The sequence below is a fragment of the Protomyctophum parallelum genome (assembly GCF_964188405.1).
Source record: "Protomyctophum parallelum genome assembly, chromosome: 3".
NCBI classification, from domain to species: Eukaryota; Metazoa; Chordata; class Actinopteri; order Myctophiformes; family Myctophidae; genus Protomyctophum; species Protomyctophum parallelum.
The window spans coordinates 17234339-17252216 of record NC_139698.1 but is presented as its reverse complement, the minus strand read 5'-3'; the positions used below and the strand labels follow the sequence as shown (position 1 = coordinate 17252216).

Here is a 17878-nt window from a genome sequence, read left to right as displayed (position 1 = left end):
CTTCTATTTAACTTAACCACTTACATACATGCACCATACATGACTAGTGGAAATAGCCGATCTACAAGTTCACAGCTTGTAGATCTTCCCTATTTTGTAACAATGTCATAACATTGTAACATGTTACACATATCTATAAAAGTACATTATCTCGTATGTTATAGAAACATTACTTATGTTAACCTGGTGAGTTTGCATTTGATAATGTTGTGCAATGAATTGATCAAAAGCATATTTTATTGTAGAAAGAAAATCTATTTGAGATATAATAAGTTATCATAGTAGCCTATGTCAGGGAGGTTTTCATGATACACTGTTTATTAAAAGGTGATTTTTAAATACTTTCCTTGTATTTGAAAAGCATTACTTGGTCTATGTTTAAAACCTCAGGCTAGCACAAATTAGTGTAATTTTGCATTTTAAGAGACTCTTTAACTCACTGAAGAACATGCAGACTAGTCAAACATGCAGACCAGTCAATCAGTGTTCTGCTAGTAACATCTGGTGGCCTCTGCTGCCATACTGACACATTCTAACTAGTAAAGAAACATGAGAATAAACTGTTCTAAACTTAGCCATTCATATTTATGTTTAATAGTTCCAACGTTATTTATCAATAGTAATCAACAGCCTGGCTCGGGAGCATTCACTGACAGATATGTAGGCCTGCAATGAAATGGATATAACATATTTATACTAAAGATGGCCATTACTCATGTAATGAAGCATATGCGGTAGCACATTGTAAGATTTGATTGTAACATTTGCACAGTAAGATTAACCATATTTTCAGAATTATGAAAATGTATAAATTTCCTCTATATTTAAGAGCAACAGGGCAGGAGGGACATGTTATGCTTTACCATCAGTAGCCTAATCATGCAATTAAACCTAAAACATTGATAAAAAGGCAAATTAAACAGTGGGGGTTCCTGTAAAAAATGCTTCTTTCTGAAGTCATGTGACAGAAGGGACATAATGGATTTGCATCAGCGTAACGGCCGGGGCACAGTAGGCCTACAGTAAAGTCGGGGACAAAATGGATTTAAAGATTTTATCCTAAGCATTAAAATACGTTTATCACACATTTGGTGAGAACTGAAGCATAACTATAGCCTACTATATAATAAGAATTCAAATTTTAGATTTTGTTTGAATTTGATTATAATTTTTAACTGAAACTGAATAATGGTGGGTGACACATGGCATTTTAGCATACCTCTACTCAGATCAAATGGATTCTACTCTGAGGTACAAATGTTATTTTTTTAATGGTTAAAGCTTAAAAAGTATAAGATAAGTATTTTGGAATAGTGGTTTTGCTCACAAGCTTTTATGACCTGGGGACACAGATCATCCCCCCCACCCACACACACGTTTGATCCAGCCATATTTTAACGTTTATTCACAAAATGCATAACCTTGGTTATGTAAAATCTTGTTTCTAAAACCTTGCTTTGTGGATCAATCTTCGAGTGTTATGTTTATTTTACGCCCCACTAGGGGGCGTCTGGATCCTTTATTGCGCATGCTTGAACCACAGTAATCTAGTTAAGAGTGGCGACTTGGGCGTTAAGGGCTATATTTCATAATAACATTGGAACTATCCCATTGAGATAGAATGAGCACTTCCGCATTCCACGGTTACAATGGGAGTCAACGCTACAGTGTCGCCACTTTCTTACTAGATTACTCTGGCTTGAACCACGTCAACGTTCACCAATCTTCCGTTGACGTTCACCCGGAAGTAAGAGCGGGTTGCTTTTGTTGTTTAATTAAGGGACCAAGAAGACACGCAGTGACTTTGGTCACTTCTTGTTTTTGTAGTTTTTTTTCTTCTTCTTCTCCTTCCGCCAAAAATAGCTGTTCTGACTGAACCGTGCAGTCGCTTTTCGTGAAACTCGGTAATCTGGTAGAGGGCCATGCCAAACGGTGACTATGTGAAGCCCATGACCATTGGCCAAATGGTGGCGCTATAGCACTGAAAATTGAAAATTAAGTTAAAATGCTAACTTTGAATGTGCATATCTCATGAACCGTTATACCGTTGGCAATGACACTTTGATTCACATGTCTGTCTCCTCATGCCGAACAACTTCCATATTCTGACTTTTGACCTCTGACCTTTAGATTACCCGCCATTTTGAATTATATGAAAACCATTAAAAATCTATCTTCTCCCAGGATCTTTGATCAAAATGCACAAAAACGTCTACACTTGAACTTTGGACTTATACGAACAAAAAATCGTAACAGATTTCTTTTAAGTCAAAAAATGAAGTTTTTATGAGCCAATAAAGAAATTCTGTCTTGTGAAACCTCTCATGCAACCAATACGTCTTCCAAATACGGTTGGCAGAGCTAATACCTATACTGCATGTTACTGTATAGAATGAGTCAACTGACAGAGTCTGCTTAGCTCAGTCGGTAGAGCTCTCACCTTTGGACCACAGGGTCACTGGTTCAAATCCGGGTAGTGACAACTCAGCCTGTGATTCTTATTTGTGCATATTGTTCTTTCTCTCTCTCTCTCTATCTCTATCTCTCTCTCTAATAGAGATACTAGTAACTGTAATAGAGTAATAAGTGTAATAAGTTTATTTAGTGTAATAGTGTAATGAGTGTAATAGTAGTGCAATAGTGTAATAGTGAAATTGTGTATTAAGTCTAAATTTGTAATAGTGTAATAAGTGTAATAGTAGTGTAATAGTGTAATAAGTGTAATAGTGTAATAAGTGTAATAGTGTAATAAGTGTAATAGTAGTGTAATAAGTGTAATAGTGTAATAAGTGTAATAGTAGTGTAATAGTGTAATAAGTGTAATAGTGTAATAAGTGTAATAGTAGTGTAATAGTGTAATAAGTGTAATAGTGTAATAAGTGTAATAGTAGTGTAATAGTGTAATAAGTGTAATAGTGCAAAAGTGTAATAGTGGTGTAATAGTGTAATAAGTCTATTTAGTGTAATAGTTGTGTAATAGTGTAATAAGTGTAATAGTGTAATAGTGTAATAGTAGTGTAATAGTGTAATAGTAGTGTAATAGTGTAATAAGTGTAATAGTGTAATAGTGTAATAGTAGTGTAATAGTGTAATAGTAGTGTAATAGTAGTGTAATAGTGTAGTAGTGTAATAGTGTAGTAGTGTAATAGTGTAATAGTGTAATAGTAGTGTAATAGTGTAATAAGTGTAATAGTGTAAAATTTGTGTAATAGTGTAATAGTGTAATAGTAGTGTAATAGTGTAGTAGTGTAATAGTGTAATAGTAGTGTAATAGTGTAATAGTAGTGTAATAAGTGTAATAGTAGTGTAATAGTGTAGTAGTGTAATAGTGTAATAGTGTAAAATTAGTGTAATAGTGTAATAGTGTAATTAGTGTAATAGTGCAAAAGTGTAATATTGGTGTAATAGTGTAATAAGTGTATTCTGTCCTCTCTCTCTCTCTCCACCCCCCTCTCTCTGTCTCTCTCCACCCCCTCTCTCTCTCTCCACTATCTCTCTCTGTCTCCACCCTCTCTCTCTGTCTCCACACTCTCTGTCCTCTCTCTGTCTCCACACTCTCTGTCCTCTCTCTGTCCTCTCTCTGTCCTCTCTCTGTCTCCACACTCTGTCCTCTCTCTGTCCTCTCTCTGTCCTCTCAATGTCTCCACACTCTCTGTCCTCTCTCTCTCTCCACACTCTCTGTCCTCTCTCTGTCTCCACACTCTCTGTCCTCTCTCTGTCCTCTCTCTGTCTCCACACTCTCTGTCCTCTCTCTGTCTCCACACTCTCTGTCCTCTCTCTGTCCTCTCTCTCTCTCCACACTCTCTGTCCTCTCTCTGTCTCCACACTATCTGTCCTCTCTCTGTCTCAACACTCTCTGTCCTCTCTCTGTCTCCACACTCTCTGTCCTCTCTCTGTCCTCTCACTGTCTCCACACTCTCTGTCCTCTCTCTGTCCTCTCATTGTCTCCACACTCTCTGTCCTCTCTCTGTCCTCTCACTGTCTCCACACTCTGTCCACTCTCTCTCCACACTCTTTGTCCTCTCAATGTCTCCACACTCTCTGTCCTCTCTCTCTCTCCACACTCTGTCCTCTCTCTCTCTCCACACTCTCTGTCCTCTCTCTGTCTCCACACTCTCTGTCCTCTCTCTGTCTCAACACTCTGTCCTCTCTCTGTCTCCACACTCTCTGTCCTCTCTCTGTCCTCTCACTGTCTCCACACTCTCTGTCCTCTCACTGTCTCCACACTCTCTGTCCACTCTCTGTCCTCTCTCTCTCTCTCCACACTCTCTGTCCTCTCTCTCTCTCCACACTCTCTGTCCTCTCTCTCTCACCACACTCTCTGTCCTCTCTCTGTCTCAACACTCTCTGTCCTCTCTCTGTCCTCTCTCTGTCTCCACACTCTCTGTCCTCTCTCTGTCTCCACACTCTCTGTCCTCTCTCTGTCTCCACACTCTCTGTCCTCTCTCTGTCTCCACACTCTGTCCTCTCTCTGTCTCCTCACTCTCTGTCCCTGTGTCTCTCTATCCCTGTCTCCACACTCTGTCCTCTCTGTCTCTCTCGCTCTCTCTCCACTCTCTCTCTGTCTCCACCCTCTCTCTTTGTCTCCACCCTCTCTCTCTCTCTCTCTCTCTCTCTCTCTCCACACTCTCTGTCCTCTCTCTCTCTCTCTCTATCTCCTTGGTCCCGCCTTATCGCTGCTTGCAGCTATATTTTGTTTTTGTGAGCAACAACAAAGAGCTCTGTGGACAAATGTCTCATAATAAAGGAGGTGACATGTTTCAAATAGAGTCTATACGGCTGTCGATAAATGAACACCTGACGTCAGTGGGAGAGGAGATATTGTGCGTTTTGGAGGAACAGCGAGACGATGTTTGCAACGTGACGCTTAATGTCAGAGTGTTTGTGATGGAGCGTCTCAGTACAGCGGCTAAGTTCATGTTCAGCCTCTTCCAGAGAGAGATGGAGACACTAGAAACTCTGCTGGAGAGACGAGGTAAACTGCTGGACGTGATTTTACAGCCACGCGATTCAGTGGGCAACTCCACCGCCCTACGCCGAGACCAGGCAGTATCACAGTCTTATCTTCATCTTCAGTATCTGTCGTCTGCATCATCCTCATCTGATGCCAGTTCTAAATATATCATACTATAATTCTAACAATGTCTGTCTGTGTGTGTGTGTGTGTCTGTCAGAAACAAACACTTATCTCCTCATTGCCTGCACCAATCGCTCCCACTTTTCACACAGGCATTGACCATATGAATATGGAGGGCGTAACGGAGCCCTTTTTTCGATTTGACACATTCATTATTAATAATGAATTTATTAGTGAATTAAAAACGCACCGGGCGCAGTACCCCCCGCGGGGGTAAGGGCACAACGGGTAAGGGCTAGTACAAATAAATAAACATTTAGCTGTAGTCAGTGCACGGCTGCACGCTACTTTTGGTGTAACCTAATGCATACACATTTTGCCAATCACATTAATCGTAGCCAACCGGCCATTCTTTATTGGCGTAGGTTATTTACCCGGCTGCTAGCGATCAAATTAATTTATTGTACCGTGGCTTTATAGGCCAAATCATAACATGATCGCTACAAATAGATGCTTGTATAATTACCAGTTAGATCACAATAGAATATAGCGACGTGATGATGTTGGCCATTGTTGTAATATTCTAAGTACTGGACCCTCGTCTGGTTCTGACAGACCGGTCAGCTGGTAGGCTGTGGTGGTGTGTAACAACCCGGTTGAATTATTCCTTTGTCCGGCGGCGGACAGACGAACGGGCCCGGGAGAACAATTAACATGACACGAGACAGTATCACGCTAAGACGTTCACCAGATTTATTACATACATACAGAACATTATATAGCTTTGGATCCTCATGTCCTAATGACGTCACTAACTAGACTTAATAAAACAATCATAGGAAATATTAGGCCTATATCAGGGGTGGGAAACTTTGACGATGGAGAGAGCCACTATATTTCCACACTCACTCCAGAGGGCCATATTTTGCATATTACTGTTGTAGCAAAAATAACCGATCTACAAGCTCAAAACGCGGCACATTTTGAGCTCGTAGATCGGCTTTTTTTGTTGCTATATTTGAATTGAAATCCTGAGAAATTCACAATTTGATTTAATTTCAAATGCCTTTAATTCTAGTTATGTTGACTTCATGAACTACATACAAATACATTGGGCATAAAATAGATGGTAACCTTTTATTGTAATATCCATATCCGATTCCAAGCTACCTGAAAATATAATTAATGATACTGTACATCTCGTCGTCTCAGTGAAAACAGTCTGAAACTCACACGACGGTGCACACGGAGCACTAAAGCTAGGCTAGCAGGTTAGGCTAGTCGTTTGGATGGCACATTTGTGTTCGTAGGCTACTAGCTAAATATGGAATAAATAAATCACACCCGTGTGAAGTGAGGGGCACTCTTATCATCATAAATTGAAAACCCCTGCTCTACAGGGATACAGTGAGTGTCCCTGCAGTGAGTGTGTAGTCAGGCTGCTCTCACAGCCTGGCGGTCGGAGACCCATGCAACTGCGTCGATTTGTATCATTTCGATGAAGAAGCAACTAAAAGATTTGGTGGGGGATAAATTATGTTTGTCGCTGATGCAGCCCCCGGCCCTCCGCTCTTCTACCGGCTTGAGCCTAGGGTTCGTGTTGCAAGGCTGTGAGCGAGGGGATCGACACGGACAGGTATAAGTGGAAGGAGACGTATGTCAATACAATACAGTAGATTAGAGTACATTATAAATACAATATGCCCCAAACTGCTGCATGACGTCATCACAAGATGTATGATACTTGGTACAGTATCATAATGATATTGTCGGGCCGTATCATGCCCCCTTCGAAAGGGGCATGTTTTACATTCAACCTTCATCTACAAGCCATGTTACATCACAGCCCTTATTCTATTCCTTCATTCCAGACCAGTGTGGGGTGTCCAGCCTGCAGGTGAAGATGAACTCTCCACAACCATCCAGGACCGTTTCTGTTAAACAGGAACCTGAAGACCAACCGGACAGTGAGTTTAATGCTCTCTCTCTCTGTTCCATATATTACAGTTATTTAAATGCTACATCATGTACAATGTACATTTATAGTCCAACTCTCAACCTTCATCTACAAGCCATGTTACCAGAGGTTTTCCAGGAAATACATGTTGGGCAGGCAAGATGTGCACGATCAAAAGCACTCAAAGAGATATACCTCCCAGACGTGTACACTACAAAGGCTGAAAGGCATGCATTTGCATTCCAATGGGTGATTGAGGGTCGCGCTCTACGTGCAACAGCCAATCAGCTGCCCAATAATAGTGCTCAGGTCTGGTGTTTGTCCTCTCTTTTTTCTCAGTGTATGGATTTTGGCCAGGCATAAATGGATTTGGACAGGCCTGTCCTCGCCTTATTGTAGATCTATACGCCACTGCATGTTACATCTAAGTCCTTATTCTATTACTTCATTCCAGACCAGTGTGTGGACACCAGCCTGCAGGTGAAGATGAGTTCTCCTCAACCATCCAGAACCATTTCTGTTAAACTGGAACCTGAAGTCCTCCTGGACACCAGTAAGTTTCATGCTCTGTCACTTTTTTTCTTTAATTCTCTTCTGTTGTAGGACTACCTCCTCATAGGCGGCGGGTGCGTTTTACCTTTGGGTAGGCTATAGAATTGCGTTGCGGGGGGGGGGGGGGGGGGGGGGGGGGATTCTCGCGGCTGAGCGGAGCGAGGCCGCCGCCGTGGATTTATTTATTTATTTATTTCCCAGATGGTCTAAAAATTAGTTATTTAGCATACTTTTACCAATGAATTAGCCTATACACAGACAACGACTTTTGGACGTCTTTTTCTCAAGTCTCGAGTCAGTCAGTGTAGATTACCCGGCGGTGTTGGCGTGTTGCTGCCCCTCCGGGAGTCGCGGCTCATGGCTCTTCACAGACGGCACAGAGACAGCAGTCACTCCGCTAAACGTGTCAGTGTTGCTGCAGTGGTGTGAACTGTGAACCGTGCGGGCACTGGCGCTGCTGAGTTCTGACAGCCGACTCACAGCTTCTTCTTCTGAATTACTTTATCTTTGCCTTGAAAAATACATTTTGCGTTTTGCTGTTTCCCAAAACAAACCATACTCTTTGCTACAAAGCGACTGGAAGGACGAGGTTTACAGACATACCAATAGTAGTCAATCATATGCTGATTAGGCCAGTTGCTGTATAGTGTATAGCCTATCCGATCAGCGATCACCAGGGGGCAGAGACAACACACACGCACACACACACACACAATAGCCTTCTATAATGCTGCGCACATATATTATATATATTAAAAAAAATACCCAGCATAATTTTTGGGAAGGCTAAGCCTTCCCTAGCCTTACGCACCCGCCGCCTATGTACCTCCTCATCAATGATTCAATACTATAAAAACCCTGTTTCCACTCGCTTGATTTTGCATTTCATTTTGTCATCCTGTGGGAAAGTGTTCAGATTTTGAATGCTGGTATATTGCACCATCAATATCACATCCCTCTATACATAGTCAAATGCCTGCATTGTTATCATGGCACATGAGTGTAAACGCACAGTGTCACCATACCAGTAGCGTCAAGCTCTGGCTGGCAATTACAATCTCCAAAAGGCTTTTTATGCTTTCTCATCACTAACCATTTCAGCCCTCACAGACTTCAAGTGAACGTGATCCTAATTCAGTGAGTCTGTAAGGGGGACATTGGAATTGGGCCAGAAAGACTGAAAGAGAAGAATTAGCCCTTTGCTAAACCCCATCCCAAAAAGAGATTGTCCAATGCCAATTGACTCTTCGTTAAGTCCCACCCAAGCTCGTTGTTGGCCAATACCACGTTAGAAACGGTTACTAGGTTAGGATCCTAGTCAAGCTTGCAATGGTGGGGCCTGTTTCACGAAACTTGGATTAGAGATTAAGCCGGGATTTAACACATATCCTGGTTTAATATATCCTGAATCAGCGATTAACCGGTTTCATGAAAGCTGGTTAATCTTGCCAGATTAATTTAACCAGTTAACCTGGATATGTTGAGGTTTGATTTGGTTTCATGAAAGTGATGCTACATTAGTTACCATGGAAACTAATGCTTTGGATTTAGCCTGCTCCAGACCAGGCTAACAGCCAGGTTTAACCTAATCCTGATGTCTTTACTGTTCATTAAGCAGTCAAACTGATCACAAACCAATGATGTTTTCCAGACTTATTCAATTATTATGGGTTTATATTAAATATTACCATTACTCATAGTTTTACAACATATTACCATTGTAACGTTTCACCCACTATTGAACCCATGACCCACAGTTCACCAGTCTGGCCCCTGTCTGGACAACAATCCCCTTCCCCAAAGGTAGCTCCCTCAGAGGAGGGAGTTATGGCCAAATGTCACAATGCGACAATATCATTATGCTTACAATATTAAGAATTCTGTTTTAAGTTAATAGTAGTGGTAAAATGTAAAGTATATTTTTGGGGTAGTTAATCATTCAGTCTATCCACTATTGAGAGTATGTCCTCTCTTTAATTTCAGCAGCAGTATTTATTTTAGAAGCTTAAGTCCTTGTATCAGTAAAAATTGAATAGATTAGTAAAGATACTGAGATATACAGAAGGGGCAGTAATGCAACTATTAAGGATGCAAACTGCCATAATACCCCATGAAGAAGAAGGATCAGTAAATCTGTGTTCCACAGAATGGGTCTAGAGACAAAAAGCCAGGCTGTCTATTCAGCCAGACTTGCTGATCCCGGCTCGCCAAATCCGCCAATTCTGAGCCTCGCTTGGCTTTAGTGGAACGGAATAAACCTGGCTGTAAAGACAAGGATTGAAAAAGCCTGGTTTTGGCCTAAATCCTGGATTAGTTAATCCAAGTTTCATGAAACAGGCCCCTGCTCACAATGCATTGTTGTGAGCTTGCAGATCTGCTGTTGACACACAATTGTTTGTGCATGTGTGCTTGTATGTGTGTACAGCTGTCTGGTCAATGGGAATTTTTAATCTTTTGCCTAGACTTCCTGCACCTCCCTGTGTGTCAAGAGGAGGTTTCACCTGAACAGCAGGAGAGGAGCCCCAGTCTGTTCCAGGAGGAACCAGAACCTCCACACATTAACACAAAAAATGCTGGAAACGTATCCATACGCTTTATTAATATCGAACGCCGTACGCGCGAAGCGTATGTATACGTTTTATACGTTTTTTTATTGCTTACTGTACATCAACGTCCTATGCTCCAGGACACCGAAGAAAATAACAGCGATTCTCTCCAGGAAGCTCCAATATGTGATCCGGGAGTAAAAAGCCCCTCCCTCCTGAAAAGAGGTCTGTCTGTGGCGAAGACGCTCCCTCCTCCAATGCCTCCATTACACGTATGGGTCTGCACGGCAACGGCATAGACCAACGCAGATGTCAGGGCATCTAAAATGGAGTTACCCATACTCTAGTATTAGTCTAGTGTCTGTGAATACACTCGATTCCCCCTCCCCTCCTGTTTCTACATGGTTTCTCCCGAGGAATCTTTGTGGGGGGAGTCTGAGTCTCTTCTGCCCGGATCGCATTGCAGTTTGAGTTCCCTGGCCCCAGGCCACACTGCGCCTTGTAATCGCCTTGCACCGCGCTCTCATTCTCGGAAAAAGATATAACGCAGTCGTGTCGATTTGCCCTCTGCCAGTATATAAACCAAGAATAATCTTCAACGATCGCCATTTCATAACGTTTTCAACACGCACACGGCACACGCCATGATCAACTAACTGCCTGGCTACGTCTTCAGTCTTCACCAGCCATCGCTATCCGTTGTGTGGATCGCCATCGCGTCTTCACTTTGTTTGTTTGGGCAAGAAGCACGATCAGCGATGGAAAAGAGCTTTATATCCACGGCAGATAAGTAATGACGTATTATCGAAGGACCGCCATGATCAACTTACTGCCTACGTCTTCGTCAGCCAATGCAGCCATCATCGCTATCCGTTGTGTGGATGTAGGCTATATCCACGGTATCGAGAGAGACGCCCGGCTGTGATATAGGTCTTATCACTGCAATTATAATGAATAAAAAGGCTACAATCACACAACGGATAGCGATGGCTGCATTGGCTGGTGACAACGTAGCCTCGGTCCCAGGCGGTTAGTTGATCATGGCGGTCCCTCGATAATACGTCATTACTTATCTGCCGTGGATAAAACTCTTTTCCATCGCTGATCTCTGCTTCTTTGCCCAAACAAAGTGAAGATAGCGTTGTCCAACAAAGCAGCCAGTTATTTGATCATCTCTCTCTCCTGTGCTTCTTTCCTCAAACATGTCCAGACATGTCAACCTCAACCACTAAACTCACCGATCCAGTAACGCATCTCACCGTTATACTATCGTTCTGAAGGCAGATATAAAAATAAACATAAATAAATTATTGTCATATACATACTACACACTGAATGAAAGCCCTAATTGTCTACTTTTAGGAGGAAAACAAATACATAATATTGATCCCATGTACAGTTTGTCAGTAGGATATTGAATGCAGTTGTTCAGGTCCAACTATTATTCACAAAATAAGGCCTATAGCGACATGTACATATTATATACCGTATGAAACAGAAGACCCTCTGCTTTCATAAGAAAAAAACTAATACTGTAATAATAATAAAAATCACACCCCTGTGAAGTGAGCATTTCCTCATGAAGTTATCATAGCGAGTTATAAAGGTTTAAAGTCACAGAGATTGACAGGCAGATATAAACATAAATAAATTATTATCATATACATACTACACACTGAATGAAAGCCCTGAATGTCTACTTTTAGGAGGAAAACAAATATACAAATATATACAAATATAGTTTGTCAGTAATTGGCTATTGAATGCAGCTTGCGCCCACCAGAGAGGATTTCAGAAAATGCATGGACCAGAAGAACTATTATTCACAAAATAAGGCCTATAGCGAAATGTACATACTATATACCGTATGAAACAGAAGACTCTCTGCTTTCATAAGAAAAATACTTCTACTGTAATAATAATGAAAATCACACCCCTGTGAAGTGAGCAGTGCAATGTTGCGCAACATTGCACTGCTCACTTCACAGGGGTGTGATTTTCATTATTATTACAGTAGAAGTATTTTTCTTATGAAAGCAGAGAGTCTTCTGTTTCATACGGTATATAGTATGTACATTTCGCTATAGGCCTTATTTTGTGAATAATAGTTCTTCTGGTCCATGCATTTTCTGAAATCCTCTCTGGTGGGCGCAAGCTGCATTCAATAGCCAATTACTGACAAACTATACATGGGACCATGTGTATTTGTTTTCCTCCTAAAAGTAGACATTCAGGGCTTTCATTCAGTGTGTAGTATGTATATGATATTATTTGTGTTCATTTTTATATCTGTCTGTCAATGTCTGTCAACTTCAACCTTCCATATCTCTGCTGTTTTTTCAAGCGAGCAGCGTGCCTTCAAAAGCAGGTTTTAGAAAAAGGTCAATATCTCCAGAATGGAAGATGGTAGAATCATAATTTTTTTTTTAAATTGAAGTGGACATGTTTGGCCTACTTTTTATTTATGCGATGTGATTCTAGCTATAAGAGGCCCCTCGCTGTGGGCCCCTAAAAAGTTCAAAAGTCCAATGTTAATCGCTTAGCACCAGCAAGCCTGAGCAAATAGAAAACTCTAGCATACAATGTGTTAAAGAAGAACAGGAACAGCTACTTCAAAGACCAGAGGAGGCTGATGGTTCAACGTTGACATTACTAGCAGTGAAAAGTAAAGGTGGTGATGTAAACCGAGACACAGAGCCTCTAGCTGGCACCTCAACTCAACACATGAAGACACAAGCCGATGTAAAGGACTGTGGAACATCACAGCCCACTAGTGATGACCAGCTCCTCTCTTCTCACCGTTCTGAATCTGACATCACTGAAGACAGTGATGAGTGGGAGGAGGATACAAGGGTGGTCAATCAGTCAGCTTTAAAAACATTGAAATCACACGTAACACAGCGTGTGAAAGGAGACGAGCTGTCCCAAGATGTGATATCATTTGAACAAAGTCACTCCATGAGGACGCACACAGGGAAGAAAAGCTTAATTTGTACGGAGTGTGGCAAAATGTTCACTACAAAGGGAAATCTGAAGGCGCACACAATGACCCATAGAGGGGCGCACACAATGACTCATAGAGGGGAAAAACCCTTTACATGTACAGTGTGTGGTAAAGGCTATTGGCGACAGGGCCATATAAATGAACACATGATGACCCATACGGGGGAAAAGCCATTTACTTGTAGACTTTGTGGCAAAGGCTTTGTTCACAGAGGTCACCTAAAAACCCACATGATGACTCATACAGGGGAAAAGCCCTTTACTTGTGCAGTTTGTGGCAAGGGCTTCAGTCAAAAGGTTCACCTAAAGGAACACATGATGACTCATACAGGGGAAAAGCCCTTTACATGTCCAGTTTGTGGTAAAGGCTGTAGGCGACAGGGTGAAATAAAAGAACACATGATGACTCATACGGGGGAAAAGCCCTTTACTTGTACAGTTTGCGGCAAAGGCTTTGTTCACAGAGGTCACCTAAAACCACACATGAGGACTCATACAGGGAAAAGGCCCTATACACATTGTGTCAACTAGTCAAAGTGCCTCACAGGAGTCATGCAAGAACAAATGCACAGATTGTGATCTAGACGCTGTGCGTTCTGACATTATTGATCAGATTGCCTTGTAATCCACTCTTCTGCCCGTTATTACCGATAACTGCATGTAGCTATGTGCTGTTTAGCGCTATGTGTTTAAATCTAAATGGCACGTTGTCATGACTTTTTGAAGAAAAGAAAAGAAACCCCCCCGAGTTTCTGTTGGTAAGGCTGTAACTTTGTCACATGGCGCGGCTGATTCCAGGCATCACTTTAAAAAGGTACCTTTTGTACATAATAATAATAATATAATAACAATTTATGACCAGTAAGACGCCTAATGGCGAGAAGCGACCTCGCCCTAAAGGCTGAGGTTGCATGCACGCATCTGCCATGGCAAAGCGCTGGTGCTTTGGCATGGGGGGTCAGATCAACATGGAATTAAATCTGTACTGGCCATATACTGTAAGGAGCATGTCTTGAGTGTACAGGGTTTGATGAGGTTAGATCAACATATGGAATGTCAGAACAGGTCAACTCCATATATAGAGATCTAAGTGTGGTAGCGGGGATATTCTATTACGTGTACAGGGTTTGATGAGGGCCGGGCCTTAATTTCCGGGCCTGTTGGGGACTTTAGTTTTCCCCTCTGCCAGGCGCGGCTGCACTAATAAGTTTGGGGCAGGCCCGTCTAGAATTTGAAAGGACAGGTATCGGTCAAAAGGGAGACATCGAAGAGGAAGGACGGATGGGAAAGGATCAACATATAGAATGTATATCCATATATGGAGATCTAAGAGTTTGAGGTCAGATGTAGAGTTGCTGACCAATATTGATGACATCAGGGATCTCCATATATGGGCTTAATTACAACAGCAGATTGCATTTACTATGACATCAGGGATATCTATCTCTGAGGTTACGAGACCGTGGCACCATACATATATGGGGGCTTTTAACTGCACAAGAAAGAAACGGTATAACAGTCAGAAGTGCAAACTAAAGGTACAAACTTGGGCATAAGCAAAGAATACGCAAAAAGGACAACAGATAGAAAGGAGCAAACTTACATGTACATATTATGCATCACACTTGTGGCACAACTGTCAGGCTTCCCACAGTACTTATCTGATCGAGGGCAAAATCTTTGTGAGTTTACCACCTGGGCCTATGTAGGCCAGCCGCAGGTGTGCCTAACTATAGTAATTAGTATAGGGCCCCACCCACCAGGCCACCACTAGAGGAGGAATGAGGTGATCAGCTCCCACTCCACCCCACTCTCAGCTAGAGAGTGAGGGGATTTCGTACACAGGTCGTTGGACTGGTCTGACTACTCTGATGCACTGATGATGTGTTCTTCTCGAATGCTCGTATGCAACAGGATGCTGCAAATGGCTGGTGAGGAAGACGCGGGCTCCATTGTGGGGACCTCACATGGAGTGGATGGTTTAGGTGCATGCAGCGATAAAGCTGTACACCATAATGGCAAACCTGAGTGTTCTAGATAGATTTAATCATGAATTGGAACATTCCAATGTGTTTCTAATGATTAAAATACAAAATGCATCGACTTGACTAAAAGTGTCAAAAGTGAAGTTATAACTCGTTTTCACATAGCCACCATCTTGGAATTGCAAATTAGGGTACCATACACACCCCATTGTAATGATAAGTATGTTTGTAATGTTCAAATAACTAAATAAATAGACACCGCATTTGTAGCTCATCTGGTTCAAATGTTACAGCCAAAACTGTTTTAGGTGGCAGCCATATTGGATTTGGCTGCCATGGCGACCGCGAAGGTCACAGGCTCATGCGCCCTAGCTTAATCATTAGAGCGTGCCCTGGGCTACATCCGGGCCAAATTTTGTAATGTGTATGTTTCATTGTGCTGGGTGCCAATAGCGTTAATTGAAGCGGTTTCTTTTTAACAAATTTGCTACATTTCATGATCTAGATTCACATATGAGTAAACTAAGGCACCAGTACTTGTTTCAGATGTTAGGTATATGTATTTATGACATATAAAGATGTTGTGTTGCCAAAATCAATATAACACATTTTACAAGCAAAAACATTTGCTTTTTTGGTTATATACTTTTATATACATTTCTGGCCTGTGACAAAATACTGCAGGATATTATGAGTAGAACTTTTAACCCAAAGTTCAGAAGGGTATTATCTATGAAAAAATACATTGAATGAGTAGTGCCCATGACGCGGGAACGAAATTAATTTTCTAGGGATTTTTTTCTGGGATCCCAACACAGCCTAGGCCGTATTGTGAGGTCCCTTTTCGTTCAGTTCCGTTCCCACGGAAGGGGGACTACACAATTATTTCTCCATAAAAGAGATTTATAGGTAGAAAGTCCAAATAAAATAGTTCTACTCGTGCCCTCTTGCATTTTTTTTTATAATCCGTGATCGAAGACGGGACTATTTCTTACAAGGCGTAATAATATGTGCAAGGGGAGTGGTGTGGTTTTGGTCACGTGGACCAATCGCATAGCTGCTTTATTCCCTTGAGTATGCGCGTGGCGTCGTCGTATGCGGAAGAACTTTTTGTTGTCCATAGCAACCTAGCAACTCACTGTTGCGACGCTGTTTTCATTCACTCTAAACTGGGAAAATGGGAAAGAGCCGTTGTGTGATTGACTGTACAAACAGATTAAAAAAGAACTCGGAGCTATCCTTTTACAGACTGCCGAAATGTAAAGAAAAAAGAAGTAAATGGATCGCTGCACTTCTAGAAGAATAGAAGAAGAAAAAAATGGTGTTGCCAAAAACACATTTTACAAGCAAAAGCAGCAGCACACGATTTTCGTTTTTTGGTTATACACTGTTTATACATTTATGGCTTTAAAAAGAAAACAGCAGGATATTATGAGTAGAACTTTTAACCCAAAGTCTAGAAGGGTATTATCTATGAAAAAATGCATTGAATGCGTAGTTCGCTTGACATGGGAACGAAACTCATTTTCTAAGCACTTTTTCATGGGTCCCAACACGGCCTATTTGGGGTAAAAAGTGAGTCCATTCTTTTGGTTATGGGTCCAGAATTAACCTCTGCCAGGCAAAGGACCTCACACGGTCAAAGTGGGTGAAATTGTTATCACAAGGAAAGAATAAATGACCTACCTGGTAACGTTTCAAGTGAAGGAAAATAAATGGCAACAAAAGTAATCAGAAAAGTCAACTATTTCTATTCGGGATCTGCTTGGTGGTCAGTATAGGAATTCACACTGAGGACACGAGCAGGAGCACTCACCCAATGCCCCTCTGACTACGCATGCACCTCGTTGTATACCCTAGCACCACAAATAGGCCGTGTTGGGACCCATGAAAAAGTGCTTAGAAAATGAGTTTCGTTCCCATGTCAAGCGAACTACGCATTCAATGCATTTTTTCATAGATAATACCCTTCTAGACTTTGGGTTAAAAGTTCTACTCATAATATCCTGCTGTTTTCTTTTTAAAGCCATAAATGTATAAACAGTGTATAACCAAAAAACGAAAATCGTGTGCTGCTGCTTTTGCTTGTAAAATGTGTTTTTGGCAACACCATTTTTTTCTTCTTCTATTCTTCTAGAAGTGCAGCGATCCATTTACTTCTTTTTTCTTTACATTTCGGCAGTCTGTAAAAGGATAGCTCCGAGTTCTTTTTTAATCTGTTTGTACAGTCAATCACACAACGGCTCTTTCCCATTTTCCCAGTTTAGAGTGAATGAAAACAGCGTCGCAACAGTGAGTTGCTAGGTTGCTATGGACAACAAAAAGTTGTCGCCACGCCACGCGCATACTCAAGGGAATAAAGCGGCTATGCGATTGGTCCACGTGACCAAAACCACACCACTCCCCTTGCACATATTATTACGCCTTGTAAGAAATAGTCCCGTCTTCGATCACGGATTATAAAAAAACTGCAGGAGGGCACGAGTAGAACTATTTTATTTGGACTTTCTACCTATAAATCTCTTTTATGGAGAAATAATTGTGTAGTCCCCCTTCCGTGGGAACGGAACTGAACGAAAAGGGACCTCACAATACGGCCTAGGGCCTATAGTGTTTCCACCTTGTCTTGTTAGTCCTTTTAGCCAATCATTGTGATAATTATCTGTTGAGTTCACCTGTGTCTTTGTGTATTTATACTCCCCTGGTTTTGTCTTTTCCTTTGTCAGATCATTGTTGTATGTCACTTGTGTTTGATCGT

General features: G+C 41.7%; 1 protein-coding gene across 1 annotated transcript in view; it reads left to right on the top strand.

The window, feature by feature from the left end:
- Window positions 1-4887: 4887 nt before the first annotated feature.
- The window catches only part of LOC310856563 (uncharacterized protein), a gene marked incomplete at both ends in the record, with an annotated part of 75169 nt that continues 62178 nt past the window's right edge, over window positions 4888-17878 (top strand). The window contains 3 exons of the mRNA XM_083762033.1: window positions 4888-4975; window positions 6949-7044; window positions 7489-7587. Coding sequence (XP_083618159.1) covers window positions 4888-4975; window positions 6949-7044; window positions 7489-7587 — 283 coding nt within the window. The remainder of the gene's footprint in view (window positions 4976-6948; window positions 7045-7488; window positions 7588-17878) is intronic.